We start from the raw sequence: 25,891 nt of genomic DNA, 5'->3' as shown, positions 1-25,891 counted from the left end.
TGTTCTTACCCGGGAATGTATCCTATGGCCTCGAAACGAAATTGATAATTTCATTTTAAGCGTGCCAAGGTAGTATCAAGCTGTAATAAATGCTACTGGAGGAAACACAGAATATTAAACACATCCCTTGTTAGATTTTTCTGTTGTATATTGACTTTTATGATAAGAATTTTCATTAAATTAGTGCACTTCGTAACTTTTGTTCGATTTTCATCATATAGAAATCAGATTACACTAAAATTAAGATGAATTCATTGCTGACATCATTATCAAAAAACTTTGTTGTGTTTATTATGTATTTTTGATGCAATTATTAAAAAATTTAGTAATTAGTTTGTTACAATCATAAAATATTATCAAACTTGCCTGTGCTATGATGGCATTACATCCGCCCGAGTTCTAGCTTCTGCTGAAAAATCAATACCTAAAGCAATATAATCAAATCAAATATTGGAAGCAGAACTCAGGTCGTATTAAGACAAGCCTGCTGGTTCCTTAGTTTGTTCCGTCAGGGCTGGAGGAGCTGACTGAGCCACAGGTGGTGGTATATCTGGTGGAGTCCAGACTTTCACTTCACTGTGGGGTCTACTTCCAATATCCCCTAAACAAAAACAGGTAGTTAATAATATATAGGTATGTATGTAGATGATGTACATTACAGACTTGACTAAAAGTGTGGAAACGCCTAGTTATCGCCTGAAGATTTGAAATTTGATGTTTCTAATTGCAACTGTAATCTACTGTTGTAGTCATCTTCATTTAATTCTTGCCATAACTGGATTTTGTAGGGTTAAATAAATTCTTATGTAATGCACGCATGACTGAAGAATCACCTACATTATGTATTTGTGCAGCTCTGCGTAAGGATGTAAGTGAAAGTCGCCTATAATGGCAAAGTGGATATGATGGTATAGCGAGTGTATGTTTGTTTTCGTTATTTTGAGGTTATCTTTCGATTTAAGATCTTTGTTATCCAATGATTGCATAGGTATGCCATCATAGGAACTGTTGAGTAAAACTACATATTTTTTTAGATATGTCTCAAAACAAGCTATTTATTAAGCATAGGCAAGAATGGGAGGAAATAAATACGCATCAGACAATATAGGCTTTATAAGAAAAAACAATGGGATGGCAGCTAGCCGCCAAAACTTACAATGTTCCTGCAATGATTTTACGTCGCAGATTTAAGTAAAATAACGCTACAGTACATTCAACCAACTTACACCTCTAAACGATTAATGAAATTCGCAGAAAATCTTTCGTTGTAGTAAAAGGCACGGAAAACTGCACTGGAGTTAATTTGATTGGACATATTTTCACATTTCACAATTCTAGTCTTCTGTCGGGGTCATAATCTGAAAGTTGGTGCACAATTTTCAACTGTTTGGATGACATTTGTTTTTAGCCAACACTCGGTGTACTATTCTTTGACTGATTCCACAGATAGACGCAGCTATCATTTCTGCAATGTCATTATTTTTATGGTCGACCAGATCGTTTGACATCTTGAACACTACCTGTTTCTTGAAACTTCCCAAGATGTCTCTCAAATAAGTTTCGTTATAGAGCGATTGAACTACCTCTTATTTGTTTCTACATTCACCAATTATTAGGACAGCCGCTACTTTGTCGGCAACAGTACGTACCATTCTGCCTATGTAAACATTTAAAAGTCTCGCTAAACAATAAATAAACTAAATATTTACGGTATAAATACTTTTGCAAAAACAACTAGAGAATTGAAAAACGTCGACTTTTTTGATAAATACCCAGAGGCGGACGTTAGAATCTTTATTAATTAAATTTGAAACTATATAGTTTTAGTATTTATTTAATTTATTCATCAAAATCAGATTAAATCCAAACAAAATTAGTAGATGTGAATAGATATGTTCAATATCTTTCAAACAAAATATCACTAGTCATAAGGTTGCATTTAAAATTATGGGCCACACCACAGTGGCTCTATAACGTCATCTATCATTATTACGTCGCCTGTTAGGACTAGTTAAGAGGCATACGCCCGTTTATTTCCTGCCTCCAAATTTTACTATTACAAGTATAACCATTCAAAAGATAGGGGGGGGGGAGGAGACTTTTATCCCACACTGTATAATTGTTTGATAAAACAAAAGAAGAAACGGTGATGTTCTGGACATCTCCCCTATTTCCCATTTATGGAGTAAATAAAAACATCGCTTCATTTACGTCTAAGGCAGAAAATGGCGTATCATATGTTCGATACATATTATTATAATATGCTCTACAATTCTAAATGGAAAAATTAGAAATTATGAATTCACACTCATATTCACATTCATTTAAATTTTGAGTATTATAGCGATAGAGATGACAAGTAAATCAAAACTACTTTAAAATTTTTGGCGAAACTAACTGGGTACTTTTATCTACACCATAAATAGATGCGGAAAAGCGTTATTACAATTATTTAATTTTACCTTCTCGAACATTTTGAGTAACAGTAAATGTTTTTCCGGTATCCAAAGGCACTGTCCAATTTACTGGATCAGGGGAACGCATTATGATCTGTTCAGGTGATTTGACTCTTGTAGGCTCTGGAGGAGATTTTATGACGGGCTCATAAGTTAAACTGTCGTATTCTTCGTTTGTAGAATTATCCTTATTTTCCACAGTATCGGTTTTTGTTTGATCAGCTGCAGGACAAATATCAAAACAAGCATTATTTATGTTTTATTATTCATACAAATGTGATGATGATATGTATGCAAGTGTTTATTCTATGCCTCTAAAAGCCCTAATATATGAATAGCTAAATTTTATATGTAGATATAATATTAAAAATTATTTAAAACGCATGCAATTTCAGAATAGTAAAATTAAAAATGCAGCAGTGTTAATTTGAAAATGTACCTTTTAAATATGGCATGAAAGACAAACATAAAAGTAGGAAATTAAAGTATTTGTTTGGAGTATTTACTACTATTTGGAGTATTTGGTTTATTATTTTTAAGGTATGTCAAAATAAAGAATGTTATTTTTAATTTAATTTGTTGTTCAGATTTACTTGTACTAAATAGTAAGGCTTTTATAATAAAGACAAGTCACACCTGTTACAACCCTATATCACATTTCTTTATTTCCCTATCGATAGTACAGAGGCGTACTATTAAAACCCTACTGACAAAAAATTCGAGTTTCGCTACATGTCTTTCTAAAGTTTTTATTACCTCATAAATCAGATAATTTCATAATATTCTAAGAAAAATGCGATAAGTCAAACTTTATTTTATCAGGGTAAAATAATTTAAATCGATTCATTTTATACACCTGCCTGATTTATGGTCCTATTTTTAGACTCCTCACTAAAAAGGTTTTTAATAGCTGGTCGTAAAACATTTTAGTGTTTTCAAATTTACAAAAAGATAATTTTCTATTTGGAATTTTTTCTTACATAACAATTTTAGGCAAATTAAAAGAAACATTAAAATTAAAAGTAGCAAAATAAATGCCGAAGCTAAAAGATATACGAAATAAGAAACCACCATACCTAAACAGCCATAAAGAAACATCCAAACCCAACGAAGATAAAAAATCCTACAGCGACGCCGCTATAGGTTAGGTAGAAATTAAAAGTACTAACCCAAAACATAGCTTTAACATTGAGATTAATTTCTTAGGAAAATGACCTTTTCCTAAGAACTTTAATGCCAGATAATGAAATGGAATGCCAGTGGCGTGCCCAGAAGAGGGGTTTGGGGATTAAACCCCCCAGAGCACTATTCCGACACTGTTACTCATAAATTTTGTAAGGACTCAAAATGGAGGTAGCATAAAAATTCGGAGCCCAACCAAACCCCCCCCCCCACAGGAAAATTCTAGGTGCGCCACTGTGTAATGCAAATGGACTACTGAAAGGTCAAGAAGAATTGCAGACTGTCCTAGACATTAGAAAAAATGATATTTCTCTCATTTCTGAAACAAACTTTACAAATGAAACCTACATTAGTTTTTTTCTTCTTCTAGTGCCGTCTTCACTAATAAAGGTTGACTATAACCATTACAAATTCGTCTTTTTCTTCTGCTTTTATTACAAGCGTTTGTGTTTTTAACCCGGTTCAGTCGCGAATATTTTTCGGCCAGGATATTTATCGTCTACCAGGACCTTTTTTTCCTTCGCTTTTACCCTTCATAATCAGCTGCAACAACTTCTACTTCAGCATACTACATCATTTTTAAGCATTACCCTAAATATGCTGTTTTTCTTCTTTAAATGGTGGTCAAAAGCTCTCTGTCAAATGCAACACCATTTTGTTCGTAATATGATCGATCCATGGTATTTTTAAAATTCTCCTAAAATTCCACAACCCAAAAGCTTCCAGCTTTCTCATTAAGTCAATATTAACAATCCAAAAGTGGATTTAACATTTTACAGATTTTCATTTTACAGTCTGATTTGCAGATCGAGTCTTTGGTTGCTTGGAAATTTCTTCTTCTTCTTCCTTCTTGTATGTAGACTTTAAAGCCTGTTTCTTTTTAATATTAGCCTCCTAAATTGTTTAAATTATCGCACCATCTTTTTCTTGGTCTGCCAATACTTTTTGGTCCATTTGGTGACTTATTTTGTTCTATTCGTACTGTTCTATCCTCTGTGCATTCTACTAATGTGTTCGTTCCACTCCTGTTTCAGTTTTGTCACCCATCCATTTATGTCTTCTATAGTGCATGCTCTTCTGATGTTTTCTATTCTCTCCCTATCCAACAAACTTTTCCCTGATATTCGTCGAAGTAATTTCATCTCTGTTATTTCTAGTAGTCGTCTCGTTTTAGATGTGTCGGGTCTTGTCTCCGTCGTGTATGTTAGTATAGGTATAATTGCTGCTTTATAGAGTTTTTGTATCTTGTCTTAGATATTTGTTCTTCCAGATTGAGTCATTAACAGATCCCTCCGCTTTACTTGCTTTTAATCTTTGTTGTCGTAGTTCTTCTTCAACATCTCCGTAACTAGTTATATCTATTCCCAGATATCTAAACCTTGCTTCCTGCTTTATTATTTTCCCATCAATTTCGATTTTACAACGTAGTGGGTATTTAGATGTTGTCATACATTTGTTTTTTCTGCTGATATTATGATATTGTATTTCTTTGGAGCACCTCTGTCTCGGCGATTAATGCAGCGTCGTCTGCATAACATAATATTTGGATTTCTTTGTTCCCCATTCTGTAACCATATAGTTTACGTAGTGCTTGCATTATTTCGTCCATTATTATATTAAAGGAAAGTGGGCTTACGAGTCACTCTGTTTGACTCCACTTTGTATTGGTATACACTGTGTTAGTTTTCCATTTATCTTTGCCGGTATTCGATTATGAAAGTAGATGTTTTTAATGGTTTGTATAATATTGATTGGTATGTTTCTTTTACACAGTAGGTGTAAAACTTCTTCGACTTGGATGCGATCGAAAGCCTTTGTCAGGTATATAAAACATAGATATGCTGGTTTATTGTACTCGATGGTCTTTTCTGTTATTTTTCTTAGTACAATCCTTGTTGTTCTTCTGATAAAGTTATTAGTTTATTGATTTTGTTGGTTGACTTTTGTGGTAAGTTTAAGTGCAGTATTTAGTAGATTTATACCTCTATAATTGTTGGGGTCTTCTTTATCTCCTTTCTTGAACATTGGTATCATTGTGCTGTTTCTCCATGCGTCTGGTAGCTTGCAGTGCAATATTAGTTTTTGTATAAGTTTTGTCATCTCTAGGATTATACTTTCTCCTCCGTGTTTCAGGAGCTTTAAACAGTTCCGTCAGGTATCTTTCCCATTCGTTTGCTGGTATGTTATTGTATTCCTTTAATTCTGCCATTTCTTTTCATTGGTTTCTTATGAATCTCCATATTTGTTTTTGTGTACCGTAGAAGTCGCTTTCCATCCTTTTTGTAAACTGTTCCCATTGTTCATTTTTTGTTCTTCTTACCAACTGCTTTCTTTCATTTCGCATTCTTCTATAGATATCTCGGAATTGTGGAGTATTTGATGTTTTGTAGACTATTGAGACTTAGAGAATTAAAACCAAGGATAAGGTGATAATACTTCCACATTAATGGTCGAAATAAATTTATTATTGAATTTATTGAATTATGATAGTGACACAGAAAAAACGAAAGGAGAAAATTAATTAAGTGTATAAGTATTTTAAGTGATTCCTTGTTAATTGTTGTTTTGTGCAATTGATATTCCGATAAATTACAAGTGTAATAATGAAAAGACTCTCGTTATAAAAAAGTTGCTATATTTTTAAGTCGCATATTTAGATCCGCGATAGGAAGAAGAAAGAGAGGCAGACCCCGAAGATCTTTCAGAGATGAGGTGGACGAAGCAATGAGTAGAAGAAACCTACGGGAAGGGGACTGGCTAAACAGGAAAAATTGGAGAAAACGGTTGAGTGAAGGAATACAGTGAAAACTGTGGAAATCCTTGTATATATATATATTTAAAATAAATAAAAAAAAGCCAGGACATCACGAAATATTTTTTATAAAAGATAGAAATATTGAAAAATAGATATAAAATTTAGTAAATGTATATCTGGAACCATAATTAAAATTCCTGTCTTTTCTGAATTATTAAAAAGCAAGTTAAAATTTTATTACCTAAAAATTGAACACCTTAAATATATAAACCAAAAACTAAACGTTGATTTGGAAAAATGGTGGGTTAACCGATTTTAAAGATAAATTAATTTTCGACGGTAGATATGCTCCACGATTTTCCTGCAACCAATTAGTTATTTATTTAATATTAGAGTGATTAATTTTTTTGCGTGTGCCAAGGATCGTGCCATAACACGAATTCTTACCTTCATTAACTCCTTTTCTATCTTTAGTAGCTACTTTTTGATTTTGCTTAGATGAATCTATACTTTTTTGGGTTTGCAACGGTTTGGCCAATCTATCGTCTTCGTGTTTTGTTACTACCGAAGTGGATTTAGATCGGGATGAAACAGTGGTGTTGAGGGATGCTAAAACACCGTAACATTTGTTACAAATACAAATTCACACTGATTTATGCCGCCCATTCAGTAATAGCTAACCAAAACACCCAAAAGATCTTTTTCCCTATACACGTAATAAACAAATTCAATATTTAGCAAAATTTACTATAACATATTGTGTAACATTATAAAACAGACTTCCATACAACTATATGGGTATTCTTAGGATAGTCTTAAATTTTATTTTATTTAATAGACAAAAAGTTCCTTTGGTTTTATGCATCGCACATTCTCGGTAATACTAAGACATAGGCTGGGAAAGGACAACGATGAGGAAAGCAAATGTTTTTAGCCAAAAGCAAGCTCACGAGTCTTGGCACACACTGGTTAAATTTTTAGCCATTTCTAACTTGAAACAGTTTATAAATACAACATTTTAATATTCTAACAGTCTGATTATAAAAAATATAATGCATCCATAATAAAGTCCTTTATTCAAAACTTTCTTAAATTGCATTTTATTGACATGAGATGGTTTGATGTTTTACAATTTTTGTACATCTCCCACGAACTAATAGCTTTTTAAGCTAGCGTTTAGCTATTTATAAGTTATTTTCCTATAGGTAGAACAAGTTTTGCAGATGGTTTACACTTTTTTGTGCCTCTATTTTGAGTCATATCTACTCCAGTCAAAACAGGCATCAATTCAGGCATAATCCTGATAACACAACATAAAAATATTAAATATACTATTTTAAATGAATCGCATTAAAAAGTAAAGTCAAATTACTATAGATGCCATGAAAAATATTGATTTCATCATTAATTAGTGAACTGTCTCAGATTAGAAGTGGCCCTGTACTATAAATCTTACAAGGTCTTGGTCTTTTACTCGAAGGTGTTTCGCTAGAAGATTTTCTTCCTTCTTTGGCTGTAGTAGATCTAGATTGACGTTTTGGTGACCGTTTTTCTACATTATTCTCGGTCATCGGCCCTACTGACTGAGATCGAACTGCAAAAAAATGTGATGAAACAATATTAAGTATATCTCACAGTTAATTGAAGCTTACGTCTACGCTCTAATAACTATAATATAAATAATAAAATTACTTGTAACATCTTTATATTGCTTTGATAGCGAATTTATAACCTAACAAAAATAAAAACTATTTGTAACTCTGCTGTACTTTCTCTAACATCTTTTAACACGTTAAGTATTTACTTACTTACTTAACTCCGCATGCAGTTTTGTTGGGTGGATCAAGTAGCTCGACAGAACTGTTATCGGTCCCAAGCTCAGATAAAGAAGGAGGGGGTCTAAAGCCAGCTTAGCACCCTACTGATAGACTTTAAAACTATACAGTTCATAGAAACAGGATTATGCCTCGGAACAGGAATGATTTCAGTACGACGACTAACGCGAGAAAGAGGACAACGAATTTATGGGAAACGAGAAATATACTTCGCATCGGTACTTGAAATGTAAAGTCTCTAAACACAAGAGAGCAGGAAATTACAAAAGAGCTTGTAGAAAAAAATATAAACATAATGTGCACTACAAAAGACGAAAAAAAGAAAAGGGTCAAATTATGTTAGATGGATTAACAGTGGTGTTGCGAAAGAAACCAGAGGCAAAGAAGGAGTCGCATTGTTAGTACACAGAAATTGTTACACCAAGTATAAGAATGTAAATATAGCTCTGACGTTAAATATGTATTAATAATACATTTTTCCTTGACAAAGAACAATACAAATACACTTTTGAAAACAGTAGAGGACAAAGATCTATGATAGACTATATTCTGTCGAATAGAGAGTTACAGCTCTCTTAAATCTTGCATGTAAGAGCACTAACATCAGCAGAAATAGGAAGCGATCAGAAATTGGTATTGTGCAAAATCCGAATGAAAACACATATATGTGATAACAAAAAACAGAATACACCAAAAAGATAAAAGTCGAAAGCTTACAGGATGACTCCAAGATACCTATTCCAAAAAATAATCACCGAAAAAAGCAGAAACACATATATCACAGAAAGTGATGGAGTGAAGAAAGCTGGGCAAAAATTAAGTCTAATATCTTAGCCTCGGCCAAGGAAGTCATTGGTAAAAGAAACAAATAAAAATAAATCGCTCCCAAGGCAAAGAACTCCATGGTTTTGTACAGAAGTGAAGGAAAAATGTAAAGAAAAGAAAAAAGCTTACCTGAAATACATGTCAACCAAAACACAAGAGGCATACCAAAATTAAAAGACAAGAAAAATAAAAAATGATCACTGGGAACGATTTTCGAAAGAAATGGAACATGATTTTTATGGTCTGCAAAAGGAAATATGGCGCTTCAAAAGAGGTCAAATCAAGGAGGTAAAAGAACTAATAGAACCAAAACACAGAAAAAAATTCGTGGATTGACTACCTAAAAAAGCTCTATGCAGAGGAGGAAGAACAAAGGACGTTAGAACCGGAAACACGAGAAATTACCACAAATGAAGAGCTTAATATAAATAAATTTAAAGCAGCAGGTAAAGACGAGATACCAAACGAATTACTGAAATATTGTGGAGCAGCAATGATAGAACAATTAATAACATTATTTAATAAAATTATAAAACACAATAAAATACCGGAAGAATGGAGAACGAGCGAACTAATTCTACTATTCTAAGTTTAGCAGATGAACAACAGGGTTTTCGTAGTAGAAGATCGTGTACAGATGCAATATTCGTTATAAAGAAAATTACTGAGAAATCTCTAGAGTATAATTGACCAGCATTTCTGTGTCTGATTGACCTAAAGAAAGCGTTTGAGAGTAAGACTCAAATATGTAATCCATCTTCTGTATAATGGAAAAATCTCCCTAAATATAATAAAAACTATCGATAATATCTACCAAAACAACAAAATGAAAATTAGAATAGATGGAAAACTTGCAGAACCTATATAAATAGGCAGCGGAATAAGACAAGGGGATTCATTGAACCCTATGCTCTCCAATTTGATCATGAATGAAATCATCACAAGCGTTAACAAAGGAAGAGGATCCAGAATGGGAAACAAAGAAATAAAAATACTCTGTTACGCAGACGACGCAATATTGATAGCCCAAGATAAAGATAGTCTGCAAAGACTTGTCCACAGATTTAACATAAGAGCAAAAGAATTTAATATGAAAATCTCATCTCAGAAAACTAAAAACAGTAGTAGTCAGTAAAGAACCAACTAAATGTAAAACAGAAATTGATACAAATTGAAACAGTATTGAACAGGATGTAATGGAAATTAAATACCAGGGAATTACACTGTCTAGCTATGGAGAGCTGGACAAAGAAGTGAGAGATCAAATACAAAAAGCAAATAGACTGGCTGGATGCCTAAATAACACTATATGGCGAAACAGACACATTAACACTGAGATGAAGTCAAGAATTTATAAAGCCAGTGTAAGACCAATAATGACATATGCCTCAGAAACAAGTCACAAGTACTTGTCACAGTCACATTGCTAAAGTTACTGGAAACGGCAGAGAGAGAGAGTACTGAGAACAATTACAGGAAATACGCTGAGAGATCGAAAGACAAGTAAAGACATTAGAAGAAAATATAATTTACAGTGTATAAATGAATGGACACAAAAAAGAAAAAAAGAATGGAATAACCACATAAGCAGAATGGAGGAGACCCGTGTCATAAAAATAGCAAGAGATAAGTCACCAATCGGCAGAAGAAGTATCGGAAGACCGCGCAAAAGATGGAGTGACAACATTCCATAGAGGTATTAATCCGCCAATGAAGAAGCAGAATTGCTTATAAAGAGGAAGAAGAAGAAGTATTTACTTATTAATAAAGCTGAGATTATATACAAAATGGTCTTTTTTGCTTATTTTACCAATTCTAGGTGCTTTTTTGGACAATATGAATTTTTTCGTAAAATCCGCCTATTTGTGTCTTTATTTTTAATTTTATGCTACTACCCATGATAACTGTCGGGCGTAGGAAATTTCGACACTAAGCAGGTAGCGACTAAAATTTAATGGCAATTTTCGACACCAGCCCCAATTCCCGTTTTTATCTTACAGGTATATTCGACACCAAATAAATATAGCTGCGACATAAATAAAATACCATAATTAATTAATTTATTTATTTTAATAAAAGTAATGTGCATTTTATTTCTTTATAACTGTAATAATATCTAAATATAATACAACTAGTACCTAATTTTTGTACATTTTACCGTTAATATACTTGTATACAATGATTTATTTGCTATTATAGGAATGATAAGATACAGCTTTTATAAAATCTAACCTACGTATTTGTTGGGATCGTAGTTTATCCATCATTTTCTCCAAAAATGCCAATTTAGCCTTAACAGTAGTATCTTTGATTTTTGCTGGTATATGTAAACTATTTATTTTGACATAAGTGTCTACTTGAAATTCTTTTAACTTTTCAATAAAAATAAAAATAGAAGGATGTGTTGAATAAGAAGAAGAATTAAATCTCGAATGAAAGGATTCACAGGCATTTGTGGTCCTCGCAATAGACGGTTTCTGATTAGACCATATGTGTGGTGGAAATAGAGCGCTATCGAAAATGTAATTTTCCAGTAAATAATCTGCATATATATCAAGTGTTGCGTTTATAGGTTTATATGACATTAAATCATAAAGAAAGCATTCTTCAACTTCTGCTGGATTTAAATAAGTTAAACCAAACGTATGCCTTAACCATTTTCCAATTTCTGAATTTGTATCCTTATATTCTTGTACCAAACCCAAAGATTGAATTTTTTTAAACCAGTTTTGGTGTAAGTGAAAACGGCATCCACTAATTTTTGCATTGGGCCACATATACAATAAAGCACAGTGAATTGTTTTTTCAAAGTCCACAAATATTTCAGTTGGCTCTAATGATAATTGAAATGTTTCAAAAATCTTAGACCTTAATAAAGAAAATAAATTTTTGTATGTCATTGACAATTTGTCCTTTAACAAACAGTATGCTAAAGGAACATAATGTCCATTTTCCAAGCCATGTATAGTAAATAATTGTAGAAAATATTTGGTACTGTATGAAAATGTACCATCCATATACAAAGTTTTTAATTTACACAACAAACGAATATTTGTCTCGCATGAAAATACAATTACATTTAATTCAGGATGATTTAAAAACAAAAAACTTTCATTGCGACAGGTTTTAGGAGAATAATTACTAACCGCGTTATGGACTTCTGATATGCTTCTTGGTAACGGACCTGGTAACAGTTTACGACGACAGTTGTAAATGTTCTTTCTTATGCTAGCTATGTCAGAAACCGTCAGCAAATTGGCATCACACTCAGCAACAGCAGTTCTTGTAATTTTGGCAGGCTTTTCCGATATGTCCTCTTGGGCTTTTCTTTTACATGCATTGGTTACCATCTTTACTTCAAGCTTTTTTGGATCGGCTTCATGATTATGTACCAAATCACTTCTTGTGATGGTGAGGTCCTCACAGCCTATTGTAAACACTTTTGCGGAACACTTAGTGTTTCTTTGGATGCGGCGCCAAAATATCTCGCCGCTTATTAACACTTTGTGTTTCGAGAACGAATGATGCTCCACCACTAATAAATCTCGACCACGGGAACTTTTTATCAAACTTATTTTTTAAATATCCGTATACGTGCACAAGTCAACGTCAAACAAGAAATAAATTACAACTGAAATAATTTAGTCACAAGTACACAAGTGCCACGCCCCCCGCCGTGACAATAAATATTGGGAAAACCCGCTTGTCCTGCTTGGGTGCAAATGTCCATCGCCGCTAATTACCTACCTACCTGCTTTACGCCGCGGTGTCGAAATTTCCTATAATAAAATTTGAACCTTCGATTACCTCAGGTACAAAGACAATTTGGTGACGAAAGTTCGCCCGCCGTAACTGTCAGATTTGTTTCTAATAGATTTCTAGGAAATATACATGATCGAGACTTGAGGTTTAACTATTGGGAAATCTCTAACTTTTTCCCTTGTTTAATAAAACAATTATGAGTTGTACAGTCGGTTACCGTATCAGAGTTTTGTAGTGTATGACGTGTGCCGAAAAGCAAAGAAAACACATTTTAAAAAATTTTAAATGTTTGTTTACAAAGATGACTTCTAAGTTAAGTTCATGGATCGGATCATAATTTGGATCAACTTTCTCTAGAAGGAGCATTTTATAAACCGTGATGCAAATTGGTAAGTTTATTTTTTCTCCCTCTTTCTGATTCCATAACTAAATTTTAAAGTGATATTATTATTATAATGATTGTTATTTTTTTTAATTATCACATTTCAAGTAGTAAAAAGTACTTTATTGAACAGCAATGCGGAAACTCACTTCATAAACGTAAATTGGAAAAATTAAATTTCTGTAATTAAATTAAAGTTAGTCCAAACATCTGCAGGATATTTTTAAACAGTTAAAAAAAGAGGAAGACACATTTAAATATAATTTATGCCAGATGGTGATTCTATTCAACATTTCTTTCTATAAAGTTAATCACCCTAGTTTTAAGTACTTTTTTGAACAAAATTTTAATAAATCCTTACCGGAGGAGAGTGGTAATAGAAATGCTGTGTGGAATATATTTCCAAAATTAAGCGGGAGTTCGAGGGCAATTTCTTGTATATTATCGTGGATGAAACAGCAGATGTATGCAGTAGGTAAGAACTGCGAAAGCCAATTTTTAAAACTTAAAAAATTGATTTATAAATAACAAATTAATTATTAAAATATAATGAAAGTAACCTACTTAGGGTTACTTACGTTTCTTTGGCCCACCTTGTTTGGTTTTCTGGTTAGTCCTCTTCAATGATGATGACTTTAATGGAGAACTCTTCTTAGGGCTATTCTTCTGAGATCCTCTTGAGTCGTCATCTTTTCTAGGAATCGTAGGCTCCAATTTTTCCCTCGTTGGCGAAAGGATCAGTCCATCTAAATCTGAATAGAAGACTTGATTTAGTCCTTTTTCAAATAGTTTTTTATTTAATAAATGTAACTAAATGCACAAAATTTTAATCATTTACTTAGTTTTTTCTTGATTCATTTTAGCGGAATTTTTTCTGACTGCCCCTTTTAATATTATCAGGATGCTGTCAGAGAATTTGGCCAGGACCTAGCTTCTTTCGAAATTTGTACTCCTTGCGCCATTTCTTTTTGACTTCAGTACTTCGTAGGTACGTGTATTGATGATTTGACAAAGTGTAAAATAAAGGGTTTATTCACAAAATGTTCCAACTTAGATACAGCAAGGCAATGGCATTACTTCTCTCGCTGTACCTAGTCAACAGAAATTTCAGGGTTCAGAGAGGACACGTCCTGTCTGAAGTCGGAATGGCTAGGGTTGGAGTACCGCAGGGAGTAGTACTGTCTCCCTTTCTGTATATTATATACACCACGGAAACACCAACCATCCCGCGAACCATGCTCAGTCTGTATGCCGATGACAGCTGTAGCAAGTCTGGATTGAAAGTCATGTAAGATTCGATAGTCCAGATCGTCAAGTGAGGATGTTCAATATACAGAAGTAGGTAGAGTAGTTAGCAAATTTTCACTACAGACTGATAATTATTGACTTAAAATCAAAGTTTTTTCAGTATTTACAAATAAATATAATTTTATACATACCTGAACCACCGGTGGTCCTTTCTAAATGATGTCGTATAATGTCTCTGATCATCCTGGCAGAATTTTCGGCATTCCTATAAGCTTTAGTTGGAGAACTCTTTCTATTATTATCATCCTCTTTTTCTTCTTTGGTAAAATTCTTATGAGGCATGGAAGCTAGAGATAAAGCTGACAAAGAACTTCGTCTAGAAACTTGATTCCATAGCTCTATTTGTTTGTTGTAAATATCACTAAGACGTTCTGGTGCCAATTCACTTCCCCAACCGCGGTGCTAAAAATAATTTAATTCACAACAATTATTGCAGTATACTAAAATGATAGTAAGGCTAGATTAGGGGAAGAGATTCGATACCTTGTATTCTCCAGCTTTCTTGCGCAGCTCTACAACTTCCTTGTACCAAGAAGCATTTTTATCGTTTTCGGTAAGAGTCTTGTGAACTTCTTCTATTGGGTCGACTCCCTTTGACGCAAATCCTCTCTCGGTATATTCGTATTGGGAAAATGGTCTAAACTTCTTTTTATATTCGGTGTTGAACTCTTCTCGGCATCTCTCTCGGTTGTTCTTGTCGTCTACCAATGGTTCCAATTCACTAGCTATGAAGAATAAAATAATTCAACTATTTATCGTGGAAACTAAAATAAAATATATAGAAATGTAAATTTCTAAAGCTCAAATAAGATTTTAAAGACGGCATATTTGTATAAAAGATAGAATATATTTTTTAGATAATGAAAGATTAAGATACTGGCCATTCAATTGTAGCCTGTATTAAAAAACCTATCAATCTCAAAAGGAAAGTTGATCAAAATATCAACCCTTTTATTAATTTAGAAGATTCAATGATAGAAAGGTATAAATAGTCGAGCTAGCATATATTGAAGAACGGTTTAAATGCGGCGAGGTTTATCCCTTCTCTTTTACAACCGACCGGATACCTGTGCAAAGTATTTTAGTTGGGAAGCAGATCGTTAGTACAGTGTAGAGTGTTGTTTGATGTGATTTAATTATTTTAAATAGTAATATGATAATTCCTGATAAAAAAAGTACCCATAAAAATGCATTTAGATGCTGAAACATAGCAAGTATGATATAATGTGTAAAAAAACTTGCATAAGAAATTCGGTTTCGATGAAAAACTGTTGTCAAGCAAATTTAACATAAATTCCACTTTCAACCATATACAAAATAGTTAGAAATGAACTTTATCATCGTAAGAAGCGATGTGACTACAGAAGCAATGAAATACCTACAATAGAAATAATAAGAAAGAAATTGGAAAACTCTTCAAAGCATTATAAATAAAATGTGCTATAAATTCTAAGAGGTCGGTTGTCTAGGACCTTTAAGCTAGCGTGGACACATGAGCGGAATCCCACTTAACCTATAATATTATTCGATAATTATCCACCCCTAAACCAATTTTATTTCTAAACGTTCCCGTTAGCTTAATATTGGAGCCAGAGGCATTAAAAAAAATTATTTTTGAAGTACCACAGTATTCTGCTAGGTAGTTACGAATTTATTAACACCCTAGTAATTTTCACCCCTACACTACCCCTTGTGGAAAGTCAATAATTCTGTTCTTAAAAACTATACAATAAATTCGTAAAACTCTAGCAAAACACTGTGGTATATCATAAATAATTTTTTTTGGAATTCTGCTAACTTGAATATTAAGCTAGCGGATTCGCTCTCGTTAGGGGTAGGTTTGAGGATGAAAAATGATTGGTTTGGTAATAAATTAGTGAAAAATAGGTGAAAAAATATGCCACAGGCAAAAAGTTTTTTTATATTTCTTTTAATTCCGCTAGCTTGAACTTTAAGTTAGCAGAATCGCTTCCCTTAAGGGTGAGCTAGGGGTGAAAAATCATTAGGGTGGTAATAAATTAGTGAAAAATTTGTGAAAAAATATGCCATTGTTAAAAAGTTTTTTTAATTCTGCTAGCTTGAACCTTAAGTCAACAGAATCGCTCCCCTTAAGGGTGGTTTAGGAGCGAAAAATTATTAGGGTGGTAATAAATTAGTGAAAAAAGGGTGAAAAAATATGGCGTAGGTTAAATTGGATTCCACTCATGTGTCCCTGCTAGCTTAAGGGTCCTCTGTTGTCTCTTCATCTATACTGAGGTATTTTGATTTATTCAAATTCTCCTATATATGGGAGAAAGTTTAGATCAATAAAGTGTGTATGAATAAACTAAAATAGAAGATGTAGCCGTAAGAAACCAAGCTACTTTACTTGCTTATAGATTATCCTGTAATTAATATTTGTATGAAGGATTTTCATTATATGTTTAATGATAGAACAAAAATATAATATATTACCATCTCTATTTTCTAGATGAATCCTATTCTTTTGAACCATGGCATTAGCTTGGGCTCGTGCTTTCAAAGCTCCCATAGAATGACTCTTACGTGGTGTGGACCCAGCAGCTTCCCGACGTGAAGTGTGTCCCTGAGGCCAAGCAAATTGCAGTCTATATTCAGTACTTAATTTTGAAATAGCTTTTCTTAAAAGACTGCCGTCTTTTCCCTAAAACATACCAGATGTATTACCTGTATATTTTAAGGAATAAAACCTTCAACTTGAATGCAACTATACGGACGATCCAAAATTATATTTAAGTGAAAATATGAAATGAATAACTATTGCAAAATGTTCTACCTGCATTCAAATTGGTATTTGGACTGACCAAAACACTAATTCATTTATAACAAACACTATATTTGTGGCAACTGCTTTTTGTACAATTATTCTTTAATAGTGTTTTTCGTCATCCAAGGCACAAACTAGTGAGATTTGTGAAAATGAGGTGTGTTGGGAACGCGTCTTTTCCACTATATTATTAACTTTATCAAAAGGTTGTCACGTTTCTTCATTTAAATTAAATATAAAAGTACGGCTAGGTTTTTTGAAATTGAAATACAAACCAGACTTTTAAGAAAACTAATTAATCAATCCGTGCAAAGACTTTCACTATTACACTCTTTGCACCATAACATTAACTAACTAAAGCACTATGTAATAAAACTATCACATTGACAAAACCAAATTTAAAATGTAAACAATAGTAATTTCCTTCAGCCTACACACTTGTTTTTCACAGATGGCACGATAAGATCCTTGGCACACAGCTGAAAATGAACTCCATGATGTTATAAATACAAACGACCATTTTTGACTAAACAAGCCATCTTTTATTAGATATTTGTTTCTCTAATATACTCCTGTTTTTTGTTTAAAATTATAGCAATATGTTTGACATAAATATAATAAATGTTATATAAGAAATACTATGTAAAAATTACCTAAATAAATGTTTTTGCCAATGAGTATAGTTTAAACTAAAATCACATCATTTTGCCTGTTTTAACCCACAATTTTAACACTATAATTGAGTGATAATCAGGGGATGACTTAGTATAGATACTTAGTTTGTCTGTACTTATTTATTATTAAAAAAAATCTGCCAATGAAACTGTTTGTTCTTATATACACTCTGACATCTGGGAACATGTACAAATTAATTGTCGTGAGTAATGCGATAATTAATTATACAACAAATGTACCATATTATGTATTATTTTGGTTTTTCCGTTCTAGCTATAATATTTTACATATCAAATTGTTAAAATATCTTTATTTATTTTTACTATAACAAATAAACAAATATGTAGACATAAAGTTTCTTACGTTTTTACGATCAAATTTACAAATTAAATTAAAATGTGAACAAAATATTCATGATCTATGCGAAAATAAAAAAATAAATAAAGCAGAAAGACGTTTGAGATTTCATTTTAATGCCATCCGCTTATATGTATTTCGACCTTATTAGGTCTCCTCAGAGCTAGCAGAAGCTCCTTCCAGATATGCAGAAGCTGCAGAAAAAAAAATAAAAATGTTTTAAAGATGGATCCAAAAATTAGAGTGAAAAGTAAATAAGTGTCTATCGATACATTATTTTATGCACAGAAAAAAGTTATACCGAAAAAGAACTGTAAGATAATGGATAAGAAAGAATTGGAAAGAACCATTCTAGGTGCTAAGCTAAAAGCTGTGAAAGAAAGTTCATTCAGGTCAAAAATAGAAAAACAAAATTTGTTCTCATTTACTGAGATGACACAATTTGGAGAAATAGTAGACAATTAAAATTGAAATATCTTATTAATTGAAAAAAGAAAGACATTCAAGAATAACGAGAATTGGAGGTGGTCAAACTAGATTCAATAATAAATAAAATAAAAGAGAAATTTGTTTAAAGAGTGTTAAAAGTCTTGGAATGGCAGATTTTTCGAAAATAAATAGGTTATGTTGTTAAGAGCACATTTAACGCCGAAAATTATACAGGGTGTGTCATGAGGTACTGTACACACTCCTATCTCATAAAGAGGACCCTATGAGGAATACCAAATGACCATTAAAAAGTGTCACCAATGTTTAATAGTTAGTATACAGGGCGAGTTGTAAATTTTCACTGAAATTTTTATCTTTCATAACTTTTGAACGATAACTTCGATGTCTCATATTTTGGTCAAACGTTAATTTAATATCACCTAATCAACTGATTTATTCAAACTTAAAAAATCAGGTTAGGCTTTAAAAAATTAGTTCGTTCTAAAAATAGACAATTAAATTGCCATATTTATTTTCCCCCGCAGGATTACTTAATTTTTAATTAAAAAATCAATGGCAAAGTGAACTGTCGATGTAAAAAAATGTAACTTTTCTTCAAAAAGTTAAATTTTTTTTAAACAAACATCTAATTTAATAAACCCACAAGCCATTTTCCATAAACCCATAACCGTATCAGTGTCTATGTCGATCCCAAAAAATGGTAAAATAATGAAAAAAAAAAAAGTAAATAAAAAAAATAAATAAAAGAAAATATTAATAATGGAATAAAGAACACAAAATAAGAATAACCAATTAAATTATTATTTTAAAAAATTTTAAAAATTGATAAAAAATAAAAAATATACAAATAAAAGAACACCAGCAAAATAAATAAAAATTAAGAATAAACATAAAAAGATACATATCATATATACCTAATAACATATTTAGTATTAACCCATTAACGCCCAGCGTACTTGTACGAGTACGGCAAATATAACAAATATAATTTTCTACTGACGCCATCTGTGGTTGAAAATCCTAATGTTTGGGGCACCAGACACTTCTGCATAGTTTCATCTCTCAGAAGGTGTAACAGATTACTGTATTTTTTCAAGTAGTTTTAAGAACCCTTTGAAATGGCCATTGCAGTTGTGATTTAGAGGTAGTAAGTGAACATTTTTCTCAATATTGTTCTGTATTCATGAGTTTATTTTGTTGCATGCCTGAAATTTGTTTTATATATATGTAAGAATATTAAGTGAATATAGTTTTATCTCATATTTGATTTACCTCGGAGCTTTAACAACCCAAACTTCTCTGTACCTAGAGAAAGGGTATAAAATAAAATAGGTTTTGGGATTTTTTTTAGGTCTGAAATTTTACGATGAGTCTTCCTGAGTCCACATCTGTATTTTATGGAAAAAGATATCAAATGCTTGCAGGAGCTGTAAATGATATTGAAAGTGTTGAGATTACCAATAGTGCAGAAATAGATTTGGTGATAATTCCACCAAATGTTGACTACAAAACGGATAAGGAGGATTTTGATGAAAATGATTTGATAACAACCCAAATTTCTAACGATGTTCCTAGAGAACTTAAAGTCACTATTGACGAGTCCGAAGATGAGGATGACTATAGAACGGTGGATGACCCTAACTATAATGATTTTGATAATAGAGATGACCCGAATGAAACAGATGTTGACATTCTAACGAATGGAAGGAATAAAAGCGGAGCTTGCAGAACTAACTACGGTATAATTTTAGTGAGTTATTTGATGATTGAATTGTAAATCATATTGTAGAGCAAACCAATCTGTACGCAACAGCCTCCAATAATCAAAATTTTAAAATTACAAAAGATGAGATCAAAATTTTTGTTGGAAATCTTCTTTTTATCGGGTATTATAAATTACTCTGTAAAAGGATGTATTGGAATTCGGATGAAGATCTAAATGTTCGATTTATTTTCAACGCTATGAGCAGAAATGTGTTGACAGAAATTAAAAAGTATATACATTGGGCAGACAATACTGAACTCAAAAAAAAAACTGATAAAATGTCGAAACTATGACCGCTTATGGACTTACTGAATGATAAATTTCAGCAATGGGGCATTTTTCATAAAAATTTATCCATCGATAAGGCAATGGTCAAATACTTTGGCCACCATTCGGAGGAGCAATTCATCAAATCAAAGCCTGTACGTTTTGGCTACAAGGAATGGATGTTGTGCAGTTCTACTGGTTACTGTTATGCTTTTGATACTTACTGCGGAGCTAAGCCTTCAGTTAGCGAAGAACAGATGAATCAGAAGATGAAAGACTTTTCAAAGATGAATTTATATTTATAAGTATAAATTCTTTAAAACATTTTAAGGCACCTGGTACTGACGCAATACTAGCTGAATTATTAAAAAATGGAGGACCAGTACTATGAAACAAATAATGGTGCATTTATGGGATGATGAACCTCATATAACCACGCAAACATGGGACGATGACACAATCCCTGAAGAATGTAAATGGGACCTTATATACCTCATTTACAAGTAAGGGAATAGGCAATAATGCTCCAACTATAGGGGAATTATGTTATTCAATATATCATACAAAGTGTTCTCTTCTTTCCTAAATAACAAACTAAATACCTGATCTTTGTGAAAGAGATCATTGGTGACTATCAGTACGGATTTCGTCCCCACAGATCTACTGCTAATCATATAAACAGCCTAGGACAAGTGTTAGAAAAGAGCCACGAACACAAAATCGACATAAATAGTCCATTTAATAATTTCAAATAAGCTTTTGACACTAGAAACAGGAAAAACTAAAAAAAAGCCTGGTGCTTCTGGGTGTTACCAAAAAACTAGTCAGCACTACCACCAAAGTAGCTACAGTACTACAAAATATGAAAACAAGGTTTGAAAAGTTAGCAGAGTTCAAGTACTTAGGATCCCTAGTAACCGAAAGTAATGATGTAAGGGTATAAATAAAGAATAGATATACAGAGCAAATAAAAACCTGCTAAAATACTAAACTTCTGAATTCCTAGGGCATAATTCGAAGATCAGTTATACAAAACACTAATAACACCCATTATATGCTACAGCTATGAAACATGGACCTGCAAAAGAAAGACGAAGATGCCCTGAACAGTTTCGAAAGGTAAGTGATCAGTGCGATTTTTGGGTATGTCCGGGAGCAGTATGGGAACTACTGAATCCTCATGAACTTTGATCTCGACGAGTTAATTAAACACGCCGATATAGTAAAGTTTGTTAAATCTCATAGAATTCGTTGGCTGGGTATGGAGGCCGGTCGATAATAGTGTCTAGAGTGTCGAGGATTATCTAAGGATTATCGGAGTTCGGAATTGAAGACGAGTGGCCAATGGCAGAAGGGAATGGAATGCAATTGTCAAACAGGCCAAACTTCACAGAGTATTGTAGCGCTAGAGGAAGAATTAATCTGGATTTTAGTTTGAGTGTAATATCTTTATAACTAATAATTTTTTTCCTATAGAAGACGGCTCTTGTTTTTTCAATCTTATTGCTTTGTCAGTTGTTGATATAATTGGCGCACAAAGGTGTACTGTTAATATTACATGATCTAATATTTATTTGTTGTACCTGTATCAATTTTGCGTCAATGAATCGATTACAGAACTGGTGCTACATACATTTGCATAAAAATAGTTTTGAAGCTAAGTGTCTAAGAAGTGTTTATAATTCAACTATTACAGTACTAAAATAAAAGTTTGTATTATAATTTGAATATAAATTGCTATATTATATCGAAACATCTGCTAAATACTTTCAATAGGAAATGGTTGCTAAACTAAATGCATAAATACATTAATTGGTGAATTAATGAAATCAGAATACTATACGACAAATCAGAGTTAGGCCAAAAAGGTCCGATAGGCGATCCATATGAAAGAAATAATGGAGGGTGACAGTCAGTCTATCTGTAAATCTCGTACTGCTGGTTTCATAGTATTGGTATATCTTGAGAAAATCCATAGAAGAATCCACAGGACTGTATCAGAGCAACATTCAATTATGCAACCGAAACGTGGTTTTAAAAATGAATTAAAATAATAGGACATAAAATATTGAGATGTGGAATCGTATGGGAAAAGGGTGGAGAAGAAGGATAAATGTAGAGTGAACCAAGAGCTTGAAAACGTTTAATTATCTCTTAAATGGATGGTCCGAATTTCAAATTTGATACTTGTAATGTTGCCAGATTTACCACGTTTTTGATATCATTAGTCACTTTGGTTTTTTAAATACAACACTATATATTGTATTATTATTGAAATCCCCACTTCAATACAAGATTGACCATATGTAACACTTATTATGTTGTCTAGCCATGGTTTTCTCCCAGTGCCAAATAGTTTTAAAGTAATTCAGTAAATATAGAATGCTTTGATTTTGACATTAATTCATAAAACTGACAATAGCTTGACGTTTCTTGAAAAGTTTTGTAAAGTAAATTGTGTTCATAACTAAAGCTGACAGTTGTTTTATGTGTTTTTAAAAGCTCTAATACAGATGGTTTTTAATGAAAAAGAGCGAATTACTGTTTTAATTATGAGGAGCTACGGCGATAAACAAATATTTTATAGTGACCATTTCCAGTGTCCAGTAGTGGCCAGTTTGGCCCAGTAAGGCCTTGCTTTCTTCTAACTCCATATCCAGGTCTCATTGGAGTGTAATTCCCAGGTATTTTATTTCCATTACTTGTTCAATACTGATGCCATCAATTTCTATTTTACATCTGGTTGGTTCTTTGCTGACTATTATTGTTTTATTTTTCTGAGATGAGATTGTCATATAAAATTCTTTTGCTTTTATGTTAAATCTATGGACCAGTCTTTGCAGACTATCTTCATCTCGGGCTATCAATATTGCGTCGTCTGCGTAACAGAGTATTTTTATTTCTTTGTTTCCCATTCTTTATCCTCTTCCTTGATTAACGCTTTTGATGATCTTATCCATGATTAAATTGAAGAGCATGGGCCTCAATCTTCTTCTTCTTCAGATGCAAATCCACTCATGGATGTTAGCGATCACATTTTCCATTAATTCTCTATTTCTTGCAATATGTATCAGAGATTGTATGTCGTTAATTCCTGTCCATCGCCTTATGTTTCGGAGCCAGGACATTTTCTTGCGTCCCATTCCTCTCTTGCCTTCAATTTTACCCTCGATTATAAGTTGGAGGAACTCTTATTTTTCATTTCGCATGATGTGACCTAGATACGCCGTTTTCCTTTTCTTGATGGTTTCGAAAAGTTGGCGTTCTTGGTTTATTCTTTTAAGGACATCTATATTTGTGATTTTCGCTGTCCATGGTATTTCTAGGATACGGCGATAGAGCCACATTTCGAAAGCTTCTAATCTGTTTATATCCCTCGTTTTGAGTGTCCAGCCCTCTACGCCATATAGCAGCACTGACCACACGTAGCACTTAGTAAACCTTAGTCTCAGTTGAAGATCGAACTCTGAACAAGTCAGTACCTTCTTGAATTTTACGAAAGCTTGTCGAGCTTGCTCAATGCGACATTTTACTTCCCTGTCCGATGCCCAGTCTTCAAAAAGCCACGATCCCAGGTATTTAAATTTACTCACTCTTTTAATGGACTTAGTATTCAGTGTTATGGTGGAGTTTTCAAGTGCATCCAAGTTTCTGGAGATGATAATAAATTTGTTTTTTTTGGTATTAATCTCTAATCCCATTCGCTTACTGTATTCTCCGATTATAGTGACAAGTTGTTGAAGATCGACTATGTTGTCACAAATTAAGACACCATCATCAGCATATCGTATGTTGTTGATCAATACTCCATTCACTTTGATTCCCATCTTTACATCCTTCAAAGACTCTTGAAATATGGCTTCCGAATAAATGTTAAATAAAAGAGGGGAAAGCACACATCCCTGTCGAACGCCCCTTCTTATATGTATGGGTTTGGATATAGAATTGTCTATTTTTAACTGTGCCGTTTGATGCCAGTACAAGTTTTCAATGCATCTTATGTCTTTTTGGCCTATATCAACTTTCTTGAGGATCTGCATTAACTGGTGGTGTTGGTCAAACGATCAAACGATTTTTGGTAATCTAAAAAGCATAGGAACACATTCTTCTTCTGATCGTAACAATTTTGGACCAGCACCTGTGTTGCTACTATTGCTTCTCGTGTTCCTACACCTTGCCTAAACCCGAACTGGGAGTCACTGATGTCCCATTCACATTTTTTGTATAATCTTTGATGTAGTATTTTTAAGAATATCTTTAAAGTGTGACTCATCAGGCTAATGAGTCTGTGATCCTCACATCTTTTTGCATTGACTTTCTTGAGCAGGGGAATAAAGGTAGAGCGCCGGTAGAGAAATGGGCCTCAATGAAACCCCTTATCTTATTCCGCTGCCTATTTCTATAGGTTCTGTAAGTTGTCCATCTATTCTGACTTCCATTTTGTTATTTTAGTAGATGTTTTCGATAGTTTTTACAATATTTAGGGGAACTTCTCTATTATACAGAATATGGATTACATCTTTGAGTCTTACTCTAACAAATGCTTTCTTTAGGTCAATCAGACACAAAAATGCATGTGTATTATACTCTAGTGATTTCTCAATAATTAGCTTTATAACGAATATTGCATCTGTACACGATCTTCGACTACGAAAACCCTGTTGTTCCATCTGCTAAACTTATCCTCTCATTTATTAGCACTTGTAAAATTTTAGTTGCAAGTTTTAGCGTAGTATTTAACAAGTACCTATATACCTTTGTAGTTTTCTGGCTGTTTTTTCTCCTTTTTTTGAATAGTAGAATTAGTTCGCTCGTTCTCCATTCTTCCGGTATTTTATTGTGTTTTATAATTTTATTCATCACACACACCATGCGTAATGATAAATACAGCCTTCTACAGTTGATTCTACAAGGCAAGATTGAGGGTAAGAGAGGTCCTGGACGTAGACGTACATCCTGGCTGGCCAATATTAGGAAGTGGACTGGTCTAACATCAACAAATCTATTTCGAGCTGCTGTGAATAGAATAAGATGGGTCAATGTGGTCGCCAACATCTCTAGAAGATAGGCACATTGAGAAGAAGAAT

At 33.0% G+C, this 25,891-nt stretch overlaps 1 protein-coding gene across 6 annotated transcripts in view; it reads right to left on the bottom strand.

The window, feature by feature from the left end:
- Positions 1-25,891, bottom strand: part of LOC140451826 (uncharacterized) — a 110,878-nt gene that overhangs the window by 6,888 nt on the left and 78,099 nt on the right. For 2 of the 6 annotated variants that reach the window (XM_072545719.1, XM_072545722.1), the window contains 8 exons: positions 16,960-17,167; positions 14,989-15,230; positions 14,637-14,907; positions 13,776-13,949; positions 7,850-7,987; positions 6,841-7,002; positions 2,463-2,678; positions 367-601 (listed from right to left, as the gene is read on the bottom strand). In XM_072545719.1, coding sequence (XP_072401820.1) covers positions 474-601; positions 2,463-2,678; positions 6,841-7,002; positions 7,850-7,987; positions 13,776-13,949; positions 14,637-14,907; positions 14,989-15,230; positions 16,960-17,167 — 1,539 coding nt within the window. In that variant the 3' untranslated portion in view covers positions 367-473. The remainder of the gene's footprint in view (positions 1-366; positions 602-2,462; positions 2,679-6,840; positions 7,003-7,849; positions 7,988-13,775; positions 13,950-14,636; positions 14,908-14,988; positions 15,231-16,959; positions 17,168-25,891) is intronic. The other 4 variants (XM_072545721.1, XM_072545724.1, XM_072545720.1 and 1 more) reach the window with 3 other exon arrangements.

This window comes from Diabrotica undecimpunctata, chromosome 10 (assembly GCF_040954645.1).
Source record: "Diabrotica undecimpunctata isolate CICGRU chromosome 10, icDiaUnde3, whole genome shotgun sequence".
In the NCBI taxonomy this organism is placed as follows: domain Eukaryota; kingdom Metazoa; phylum Arthropoda; class Insecta; order Coleoptera; family Chrysomelidae; genus Diabrotica; species Diabrotica undecimpunctata.
The sequence above is the reverse complement of the archived record's forward strand: the minus strand, read 5'-3'. Positions and strand labels throughout refer to the sequence as shown.